The sequence below is a fragment of the Glycine soja genome, chromosome 19, assembly GCF_004193775.1.
Source record: "Glycine soja cultivar W05 chromosome 19, ASM419377v2, whole genome shotgun sequence".
NCBI classification, from domain to species: Eukaryota; Viridiplantae; Streptophyta; class Magnoliopsida; order Fabales; family Fabaceae; genus Glycine; species Glycine soja.
The window spans coordinates 7,337,757-7,349,480 of NC_041020.1; the positions used below are offsets into that span (position 1 = coordinate 7,337,757).

At 35.0% G+C, this 11,724-nt stretch overlaps 2 protein-coding genes across 2 annotated transcripts; both read left to right on the forward strand.

Moving 5' to 3' along the window:
- Positions 1-1,806: 1,806 nt before the first annotated feature.
- Positions 1,807-3,090, forward strand: LOC114399962 (ribulose bisphosphate carboxylase small chain 1, chloroplastic-like). The gene is made up of 3 exons (XM_028362190.1): positions 1,807-2,043; positions 2,247-2,381; positions 2,666-3,090. Exons 1-3 carry the CDS (start codon positions 1,873-1,875, stop codon positions 2,894-2,896), a joined length of 537 nt encoding a protein of 178 aa, XP_028217991.1. The 5' UTR covers positions 1,807-1,872; the 3' UTR covers positions 2,897-3,090.
- Positions 3,091-9,406: 6,316 nt separating this feature from the next.
- On the forward strand, positions 9,407-11,282 carry LOC114398547 (protein MAIN-LIKE 1-like). Its single transcript, XM_028360730.1, has 4 exons — positions 9,407-9,571; positions 9,677-10,336; positions 10,429-11,025; positions 11,115-11,282. The coding sequence occupies exons 1-4, from the start codon at positions 9,407-9,409 to the stop codon at positions 11,280-11,282; spliced, it is 1,590 nt and encodes a 529-aa protein (XP_028216531.1).
- Positions 11,283-11,724: the final 442 nt, after the last annotated feature.

Genomic DNA, 11,724 nt, shown 5'->3' on the forward strand with positions numbered 1-11,724 from the left:
TAATTTGTTGATATGTCTTCACTAATAGACTGTATTGCAAAATTAGTAAATTGAAGATGACATTACTCAAGTTTTTCATGTGAGGAAGGAAGGGAGCACAAGGAAAACGGTGAAACCTCACTGATCAGCATTTTCAGAGGAACCTATTATGAAGCACTCAACTTGCTGACATAGGCTTTATGATCTGCACTAATCTTTTGAAACTTCATTTTGTCACATGTTACTAAGTTGAAAAAGAAAATATTGTTTTAGGAGCTAAAGATGAATAAGTAGCTAAAGGAAAGTTATATAGAATTTGTAGTAAAAGGGAAGAGTGTAAACCTATTTGCTTCAGTACACAGAGTGGATGACTCAAGTGCTGGTTCCATTACCAAATTTCAGTGGTTTTGGTTGAATATGTAAGTCAGTGGAAGTGGTGCTGAAGATTGGAGGGAATGTTTGGAGTACATGATTAGAAAAGGGGAGAATGATTAAAAGAAATAGAAAATTGGCTGACTAATATTGGGGATTCATAGGAATGTTGTGTGTTAGTAAATTGGAAAAATGTTACTCCATTGATATTTTCAGCATACCATTCATCTAAGAAGCATAACTGTTCCTTTTTATATATTTTCTGTTACCTTCCTTTCCTTCAAAACATGGCTTTTGAATTTTGAACCATTAACTGAGTTGGAATAGTGGTAAAATCATGTAGATTTTTGTTTTCGTTTTGTGGGGATATGAATGAGAAAAATCCTTACAACCAGACAAAGCTGTGGCTCAGAAGAAAGAGAAACATGCCTCACTGCTAGAATCACTGGAACTAACATCTTGTAAACAAACTGTTATACCAAACTTTCCTAAGGTGCAATTCTCAACCATTAACCAATTTCATCTCAAACAACACTATCAGTTCTTCAGTCATGAACTTCCCATACTGAAAATTTGTCACCTATTTCTTTTATAGGCAGTGGCTTCTTATGAGAGTCACACTCTCTGAACTTCTTATGTAAAACTTGACTTTTCATTTTGTGCTTTATAATTGTTATCTCATGCATTGCCCTTTTAAGATAAGGTTGTTGTGCATTGTTTGGTTGAGTACAACGATTTACTGATGACCATAACTATTTGTGGATCTTATATTTTCAAAAGTGTATGCTTGGTCATTAATCAACCAAGCTTGATAAGCCCCATCACCTACCATCCCCTTCTATGCCATATACACATTTTGCTTATCTACATTGCTACTGTTACTCTCAAACAAGTCTAACAAATAATAAGTGAAGTTAATGAACATTTTTAGTAATATTATTATAAGGATTGGCCAATGTAATGGTGAACAGAGAAGCATGCTTTCAGCTACCCAACAAACTGGATAAGAGTGTCAGTTGATATGGTTCTCTTGTTTTTTTTTTTTTTTTTCCAATGCAAAATCACCTTTAAAATATAAAAGATCACTGTAACAAAGGGACAAAGGGTTTTCACTTAACCCATGCATGAGATATGATGGTCACAAAATATGTTAGGTTTAATATGGAATGAGGGCACAGTACAAACCACTCACAAATAATATCAAACTCCACCACCATCACACATTTTACGTTCTTCCAAGGAAGAGATAAGATAATGAAGCCTCCTCCACGTGTCACTTCCACATGGTACCTAACGATAAGGCTACCATTCAAAATTTTCCTCACTCGTGTGGCCAATATGCTGTAATGTCATCACTTATTCAATCCAACGGTTGTAACTTCTCAGCAACCAATCCCCTCCATTTCACACCATCGGATTAGTACTACACAAATCACACTATTATATATAGTAAGTTTGAGCAGAAGCTTGGATATCTGGCAGCAGAAGAACAAGTAGTTGAGAACTAAGAAGGAGAAGCAAATGGCTTCCTCAATGATCTCTTCCCCAGCTGTTACCACTGTCAACCGTGCCGGTGCCGGCATGGTTGCTCCATTCACTGGCCTCAAGTCCATGGCTGGCTTCCCCACCAGGAAGACCAACAATGACATTACCTCCATTGCTAGCAACGGTGGAAGAGTGCAATGCATGCAGGTATGACAACTCCACACATATAAATACACAAGAGGCACCAAAATGATTATAATTCATGTTACATATTTAGGCATGTACCTAAATGTTACTTAAATAAACATGTTAGTCATAGGTTGCTTAAATTTTAGTCATAGGAAAATTTGCACATGTGCTAGTTAATCTGTTAACCCCTTTACTCAATTTTCATGCAAATTAATTACTAGGTGTGGCCACCAGTTGGCAAGAAGAAGTTTGAGACTCTTTCCTACCTGCCAGACCTTGATGATGCACAATTGGCAAAGGAAGTAGAATACCTTCTTAGGAAGGGATGGATTCCTTGCTTGGAATTCGAGTTGGAGGTCAATTTCTTGCAAACACTTTTGGTTTAATCATAGATTTTCTTATTCTTAGTTTGTTTCAACTTATTTTCAAGAAATAATCGCTTCTCTAGCTAGTGTGCTAAAAGTACTTTTGGAAACAAAACAAAAAATGGTTGTGTTCCAAAATTTAAATTTATCTAACAGATTTTTCTATCTGAGAGTTATCAATATGTATCAAATCTGTTCCTATCTCTGACCAAATTTTATTCTTCCAAAACAAGCACTTGGTTTTGAGTTTTGATGGTTGATCTGCTTGTTTGCAGCACGGTTTCGTGTACCGTGAGCACAACAGGTCACCAGGATACTACGATGGACGCTACTGGACCATGTGGAAGCTGCCTATGTTTGGTTGCACTGATGCTTCTCAGGTGTTGAAGGAGCTTCAAGAGGCTAAGACTGCATACCCCAACGGCTTCATCCGTATCATCGGATTCGACAACGTTCGCCAAGTGCAGTGCATCAGCTTCATCGCCTACAAGCCCCCAGGCTTCTAAGTGTGAAAAATTTGCAAAGCATTTGTAGCCGCCACCCCACTTTGTTTGTTTGTACTTAAACTACATTCCCATTTGTTTTTGCTTTTTGAGATTTCATCATCCTGTATTTTTGGTTTCTGTTTTCGGACTTCAATGGAAATTAATGGATGAGAACTAATGAATAAGCTATTGTGTTGTGTTGCTTTGTTTCAAAATAACTTCAATAACCCATCGTCCTTGCATTTCTCTCTAGTGGGCTGAAATTAATCTTTTCTAAATTTAAGTTAATTAATTGTGTCTCTAAATGATGGTTAACAGAGGAACTGTGTTATTCAAGTACTCTGCATAGTTTAGCTGAGCTTGGCCTTACTTTGTCACAACTCACAAATCTGATGTATGAATGTTCTTTATACTTTGGTCTTCCAAGAAATGAAGTTCATGACATATATAGTTTGTAAACATGTTGCTAGGAAGCTTCTGAACTTTCAAAACCAAATATGAACTTGATAATTCTTGGAAACACAGATATTTTGTATAGTACATAGCAACAAAAAACCACTAAGGAACTGCTACCAAATCGTTTTGTTATTTATGTGCAAAGAAAGCGATGTCAAATTCAAATTTTTATTGGTTTCAGAATCTTTTCTTTCCAAGCAATAACCACCAACTGCACGAAACCGTTTTGTTTGTTCCATTTCTCACTCTCCTCACTGCAATATTCAAATTCTGATTTGGAAAACAGCACATAAAAACACAAGATTTGGTCATGCTCTGGTTCTACCAAATACTACATTTGTTTCTAGAATTGCCAGAATCTGATCCTTAGCTGACAATTAATCTCTAGAAGATTCTTTTGCTTGTAACTTGGTAGTTATGGATTAGCAACTGATAAATAAATCATTTAGTGGGCTCTATGTTGTGAGTAGTGATAGGTAACTTATCTCGACACCTTTTAGTAGATTGCATTAATATTTAGACTGGACCCTTTTGATAGCTACATTTGTGAACAAGAATACAATACGATAAAGAAATAGATAAGAAGTTTCACCTCCTATACTCCCATGACCACATCATGACATATTCAATGCCAATCATGAATATACAAACCAATAGGATTTGTTTTCTTCCAAATATTTATTTGTGGACGTGAATCTACTCACCCTAGAAGCAAGTTTCGTTAAATTTACTTTGTTTAATAATTTTTTGTGAACATTCATTCTTTTTTAATTCAACTGTTATATAAAAATATCTCACTAAGTAGATCAAATATGCAAACTTTTAATCAACATTATGTTGATCCGAAGATAATTAAATTCAAATTCCTTAAGAAAGGTCTTAAGTTCAAATTTTGTGAATGAAAAATATAATTAAAAAAAAGACATAACTAAAGTAGCTAGTCAAGTCATGATAAAGTCTTACAATTCATGAAATAACTAATATTATATCAATCAACTTCATTTTAATGGATAGTAGTATTATTCTTTTAAAATACAAGTAAATGTTAACTATAAGATAATCTTTATGGTAATATATTACAAAATATAATAGTTAAGGGTTTGTTTGGGTGGTTGTTAGTTGTAAGTTTCATTTTTAATTTTAAACCAGTCTTTAAAATTTGGTTAGTTTTCTAATTCTTAGTTTTAAGATAAAGCCATTTAAAAAAATTTCAATCCTTTTAAAATTAATTTAAAAGGTGATAATGTCAACATAGGTTATGGTTCTAGTGCTAGTAGAGGCGACCAGAAATGTCATTGTCAAATGTAGAGTGTGTACTTTTTTAAAATTAAAATCAAAATTACAAATGTTTTTTTTCTTTATTTTGAAAATAAAGATAAAAAAGTGTTTTGAGATAGTCAATCATTTCAACTTCATTTTCTGCCCAAAGCTTTTGATTTTGAAAATTACATTTAAAAATAAAATTAAAAAACTCACAATTACCTGACCAAACCTTAAGTCTTTTAAATTAATTAATATTCTATAAAGAAATAGTATTTTTAAAATATTTATATAATTTAAGTATTTACTTATTCTTAGAGTGAATAGATCCCTTTCGTTTGTTTCATTCATCATACAGAATCAATAATACACTGGAATCCTTCTGATTATTCGCTTATATATATATATATATATATATATATATATATATATATATATATATATATATATATATATATATATATATATATATATATATATATAAAATGTACATGGAAAAAATAATTTTCCATTAGTGTATTAAAATTTGAAGAGAGACAGACAAATATATCCTTATTTCCATAGAGCCTGCAAAAACCTAACTATCCAGTCAATATTTTATATTTCCGTAGTTTTTCTGACAAACCAATTTCTTTAATAAAGTTTTCAAATAAGTTATATAACATATCATAATATTCAAGGTTTTCCAAGAGAAATTTAAAAATTGTTATTTTGACAAGATAAGTGCTACATAATTGTGTGGTCTATAGCGACTAATGAGTCAAGGCATCGTGACTCTGTCGTAGCAAAAAAGGTAAACAAAAACAAGTCATTGTCATAGCATTATTTGAAGTTGAAGAATACGTAGTGTGATATGATTTATTTATGACTTTTTTGGTTGTTTCCGTTGCATTTTGTGAATCGAAGATCAAATAGCTAGCTATAAAAAGATCCTAAACAGATAACAACCTATTGGTAATTTATTTTGTTTTTGTTTTAGTCTATTCAATTATATATAGGCTCATATATGTAGATTTTATAAGTTTAAGCCACAAAAAATATATTTTTATTAAAACAATAAAAAGATATTGCCGTAGTGTTTATACGAGAAATGGCGCATAGTAAGGTGCTCGATCGAGTCTCTATCAATTTGCTTTTGGTAGGAAAAGAAAAGACAAAAGAAGAAAGTTACAAAGTGCACTCTTAATCCTTGTGTCTTTATAATCAAGTTGGATAAAGACACATTAACACTCATGTTATTTTTTAATTCCCTGAGTATTTAACTCAATTAGATACTTAAAGATTTAAATTTGAGGCCGTTACTAGTTAATTAAAATAATTCCGCATAAATTGATTCAAACACATTATTTGACATCTTAAGAGAAAAAGAAAAAAAATGAAATGTAAACATGATAAATTATATGATATGATAAGGGAAATACAAAAATAAATAAAAGATGTCAAATAAATATCCATGCATGTATCATTACTAATTAAGTTTCAAAATCATAGAGTGATACATGAATTTTTTTATTTTAAATTCAAAATATATCTCAGTGAAAACTATTTAATGTTTAAAATAACATTCATACATCAATGTTTTATTTGAGAACTTTGATAAATAAGTATTTTGTTTCAGGAATTATGTTTATACTTTATAGTGTATTAATCCTATGACATATTGTGTGATAGTAACGATGAGAAAGGAAATAAAAAGGAATAAAATAGGATAAAAATATTAAATTCCTACTATTATTTGAAAGAAGAAATAAAAAGTAGAATTTTCTTAATTAATCTCACATGAAAATTAATATTTCTCCTCTATATATAAAAAAAAAAATCCCTGCTCATGGGCAAGAAAGAAAACAAACAAAACAAAGGGCAACAAACAAGGCATAGCCACTTGCTTGTGTTGGGACCAAAACAAAACAAAACAAATGGGTCATTATTGTTTAGGGTGGTGGTAAGATAAGGACTAAACTGTAATTGTCTGGCTCAGCTGCATACTTCAAAAATGTGGTGCACATGGAAACAAGGCGGAGAAGTGGAGAAAATGAAGACCAATGTACATACTTTCTTCCTCAATCAATGTATCAACAATATCAGTCCATGGCAACGTTGTTTTTCAGGATGTGACTCTCTCGAGGGCCTAAAGGCCCACCAGGTTCATCATTCATCAAGGTTTTGTAGTTTAATCATACAATTTCAAGCACCAAAGAAAATGAGCCTTGGTAAGTTTTTTTTTCATCACCAAAATGATATTTTTTTCCCTTTCAAATTCTATGGTTGCACTTGCACACATTGGATTTGACATGTCAATATCAACAACTTTTAATTAAATGCAGTTCTTGTAAACATTCAATTTCATCGAAACAAACAAAATAAAAATGTACAAATGAGAACATTTGAAAAAAAGAAGCATAACCGATTATAAAAGAAGGAAAAGTAATATTCAATCAGAAAAGAAAATTGTGATAACCATCTTTTGTTCTCCCATCTTATTTTATCTTTTTGTCAAAATAATTTTACATTATCGTTCAATCATAAATCGTTACAGATATAAATTTTAAAGTAATTATCATAAAAATTAATAAATTTATCATACATGATAAGTTATAATTGAATGACGATGTATTTTACATTAAGTATAACCTATTTTCTTTTTTTTCTTCGATTGTTATATTCTTTGTCTAATAAAAAAGAGAATATACTGACATTAAAAATAAAAAAAATAGAAAATTATAAAATATAACAACACAACAAGAAGAATGATTAAGGGTATGTTGGATTGCTTTTTGAAGTGTTTCAAATGGATAATTCCATTTTTTCATGCAAGTAGAAGCAATTATTGCTTGCCATTTGAGTGAACGTTTATTGAAGCGAAGGGCAACTTTTTTCCCATCACGTCCTAGTTGTTTTGAAGTTATTTTTGGCATCTCTCTAGTTTCCTTTTGGGGGTTGCTAGGTGCACCCAGCGTTATTGCTGGTGCACCCAGCACTTATTGTGAAAAGTCACAAATGCCCTTGTTATTTTTTTAAAAAAAAGCAGTGCACCCAACGACCCTTTCTTCTTCCTTTTCCGCGAGCCTCTTCTCCTTCATTCTTCTTCCTTTTCTGCGAGCCTTTCTTCTTCTCCTTCTTTCTTCTGTGAGCCTCTTCAACTTCTTTCTTCCTCCTTCCTCATTCTTCCGCGAGCCCATTTGCTTCTCTAGCACGAGGTGGTTGTTCTTCTTCCGCGCAAGCTGCTACTTCTCCCTCCTTCGAGTGCGCTTCTTCTTCCATTCTGCCGCGAGGTGCTGCTCTTCTATTCTTCATCGAGGTAAGGTCTATTATCCTTTTTCTTGTTTGTTATTGCTTCCATTGGTGATTGCTTAAGTATTTAGGTCATCCGCAGTAGAGACAAGTTAGGACCTAGGTGATCCGCAAATAGGGTAGATGATCCGTAGGTTGTGTTTATGTTGTGTTGAACTTGCGGATCACGTTGATCCGCAAGAAGAAAAGGTTGATTCGCATGCTTCCCACGGATCAAGTTGATCCGCATGCTTCATGCAGATCAACTTGATCCGCGGGAAGCATGCAGATCAACTTGATCTGTGTGAAACATTTTACATTTTTAAAAGTTTAAATTAGGTTATAATTAATGAAAAATGGTTTTTAATGGTTACTTTTGAAGCTTTTGCCTCAAGTATGATATTGTATAATGGTTGTTTATGACATTGTATAATGGTTATTTATATCCTGTATGGTAGTGAATATGCAATTGAAAATATGAACACAATCTATTAGGTTGTAGCTTCTCATGTGCCTAAAAAGGATTAGAATCCTTAAATTTAGACAAGAATTTGTGATGGTGCTTGTCATATGCCTCAAAGCAGTAAACATCCTAAAATTGTTGTGTACTAGATCATTAACCATAAAATGATGGTGGTAAGTTTAAATCACTGAAATAATACTCCACCTACAATAATACCTCCCAACTACTGAGAAAATCTTCATAAGATTTGGATGAATTGAAAAAGAAAAGTATATGGTCAGAATATTCTAGGAAGGATAAAAAGAACTGTTGCTTTTCATTGTCTTGGTGAATTGAAAAAGAAAAGAAAATATCAAGCCATGAATGTCATAATCCAAAATCCAAATAGATATTTTTCAAAATAATCGGAAAAAAATGAAATATCCAAGCACAAATTGTCCCTTTTATGTCTAATGCTCTAGCAGAATCAGACCTGAGGGTGAGAGTCAAATTACTATATTATACTCAATCAAACATCAATATGCAACTGCAGAGATAAATCACATACTTGAGTAATAGTTAGGAAATAATAGAGCAAACACACTTCATGCAAATGATTGACCTCAACTTGCAAAAAATTAGAAACAATAGTTAGAATATATACCCAAAGTAGGTCAATTAAAATAGTAGTTAGAATTCATGTTATCCACCAAATCCCAAAATGATGCTAACAAAAATTAGAACCCTGAATACATGATATTTGAATAAAAAATTTCGATAAGAATACATGATATGCATGGGTCATCATAGAACCCATCATGCAACATTAGTAAACTGTCTTGCACAACTTAAAGTCAATCACACATTTGCAGATCATGGTTAAGACTAGAGGATTAGGCCGTGCATTAGGTAGGGTTGGTGCCAAAGGTCTGGGGAGAGGAGGGGATGGTGATGATACTGATGGTGCTCCCCAGTGCCGAAGGCTGACCGCATCGGCAAGCAGGTGACGAGTACCAGTCATTCTTGACGATGATGTGCCTGTGGTGCCTGCGAACTCGCCTGCGGTACCAGAGGCAGAGGCTGCTGTAGCTGGGGATGAGCCCATGGTAGATGCTGCCACACAGGACACCGGTGCAGAGACTAACGCACAGGATACCGGTGCAGAGACTGACGGGGACGAGCTTGAGGGATTTCTTGGTGGACCCAGGGACCCATTAGTGCTTACAGAGTATGCTGACCATGTTGCGGGCAGCGTATGGTCTGGACAGGTATTTATAATATTAAAGTTAGTTAACTTTTATTTATTTTTTATTTTTTGGTTACTTATTGACGTTATTTGAAAAAATTGTGTGTTCCTTTGTACTTCAATTCAGGAACATCTTGAGTTGAAGTTATGCTCCCATGGGAGGAAGGTGCATAACTTGGGCAGGTCTATTCCTGCAATTGAGGACATGGTTGCTGGGACAGGATTAAGTCCTTTGATCGCGTGTTCAATAGACATCGGCGATCGGGGAATTATATCCTCCTTTGTTGAGAGGTGGCACCGGGAGACTTCTAGTTTCCATCTTCCTGTGGGGGAGGTTTCGATCACGCTGGATGACATCGCGTCTCTTCTCCATCTGCCTATCGTTGGCGCATTCCATGACTTCCAGCCTTTGTGCACCGACGAGACGGTGTTGCTGTTGGTTGAGTTACTGATGGTCTCAGCAGAGGTGGCCATGACCGAGACAGGCCAATGTGGTGGACCATACGTACGCTTGCAGTGGCTACGAGACGTATACCAGCGCAGATGTCAGACGCAGCACTGGACAGTTGCCGCTCATGCTTATCTTTTACATCTTTTGGGTTGCACTCTTTTTGCTAATAAGAGTGCAACCCATGTTCATGTCGCACACATACAGGCCCTACGTAACCTCACTCTTGCTGGGCGGTATGCATGGAGAGCTGCTGGCCTCGTCCATATGTACGATCAACTTAATGATGCCAGTCTCAGCACCAGCCGACAGTTTGCTGGTTATATCACCTTGTTACAAGTAATTAATATGTATTTCATAATTTAATTACAACAATGTTTTAATGACTGTATATTTAATTAACATGTATGATTTTCATGTAAACCCTATAGTGTTGGATATACGAGCACTTTCCTTCAGTTGCAGAATGCAATGCTGATCCGGACTACGACGAGGTGTTACCACGTGCATGTCGGTGGATTGCGACAAAGAAGACTGTGAAGAAGCTATCTACAGCGACGTACAGGCAGTGCATGGATCGTCTGAGGATCCTGGATGCCTGCTGGATGCCATATGCGGAGCACCGACCTGTGCAGAACTTTCATCCGATTTCGTGCTTCTCTGGAAAGCTCTGCAAGGGGCCTGCTGTTGTCAGATACAAACTGGAGAGGTTTATGCACCAGTTTGGCTACATCCAGTGCATTCCTGCACACCCTGTCCATTCATGGGTGTCATATGATGACGTGGACGATACGTGGACGCACTACTCAGACCATCTGGAGGCAGCAGGTGATCTATGTGTTGTGTCAGGTCAGTGTGCGCCTGACTACATAGACTGGTTCTTCGTCATATCGCATCCATTCATGACTGCGCCACAGACGAATCCTCCTCGAGATGCATATGCGATGCAGCCCAGTCATATCCCTCATGAGGCAGCACCGACATCGACACATGTGGATCCTGATGCAAACGAGCCCAGACATGCAGTGGTAAGTGTTACTATTTGGTTAGATGTATGCCATTTACTTCAATTATTTTAATACTAATTTGTATAATTTGTTTGTTTTCTATTTAACAGGAGGCTTGTCATGCGATCGCGGAGGCGTTGGAGCAGCATCTAAATGTGCTAGGCACATCTACACATGAAGAGGTTATCCAAAAATGCCTCAGGATTGTCAAGAGTGTCACTGAAGACCGCAATGTGTATGTGAGGTCTCGACGTAGGCGGTGCACGGATCAACAATAGTTTATTCACACTTTAGATATCATTAGTTTTTGACGATGTATTTGACTTGACATTTTGTCAATTATGTTTAAATTACTTGATCCAAAATTTATTTTGTAATTGTATGCTAAGAAATTACATAGACCCTAAGAAACTCCATTTTGAGAAAACATAAAGACAACTAAAACTTCTCTCCACAAAAACACTTAGGCAAACACATCCATGATCCGCGGCACAATAATTTGCAATAGTAAGCTCCAAATCTGTTCTAAGATCGTAAGTTCCTCGATTAGTTGGTTCCTTCTGCAAAACAACCAAAAAATTTACAAGCAGACAAGGTTAGGGAGGGGGAGGAAGCAAATCCTTTTTCAAAAATAAATAAATATATGAACTTAATCCAATATCACTTTAATTGTGACTGAATATAATCACATTAATTTAAAATAAATCACCTCAAGCAGAA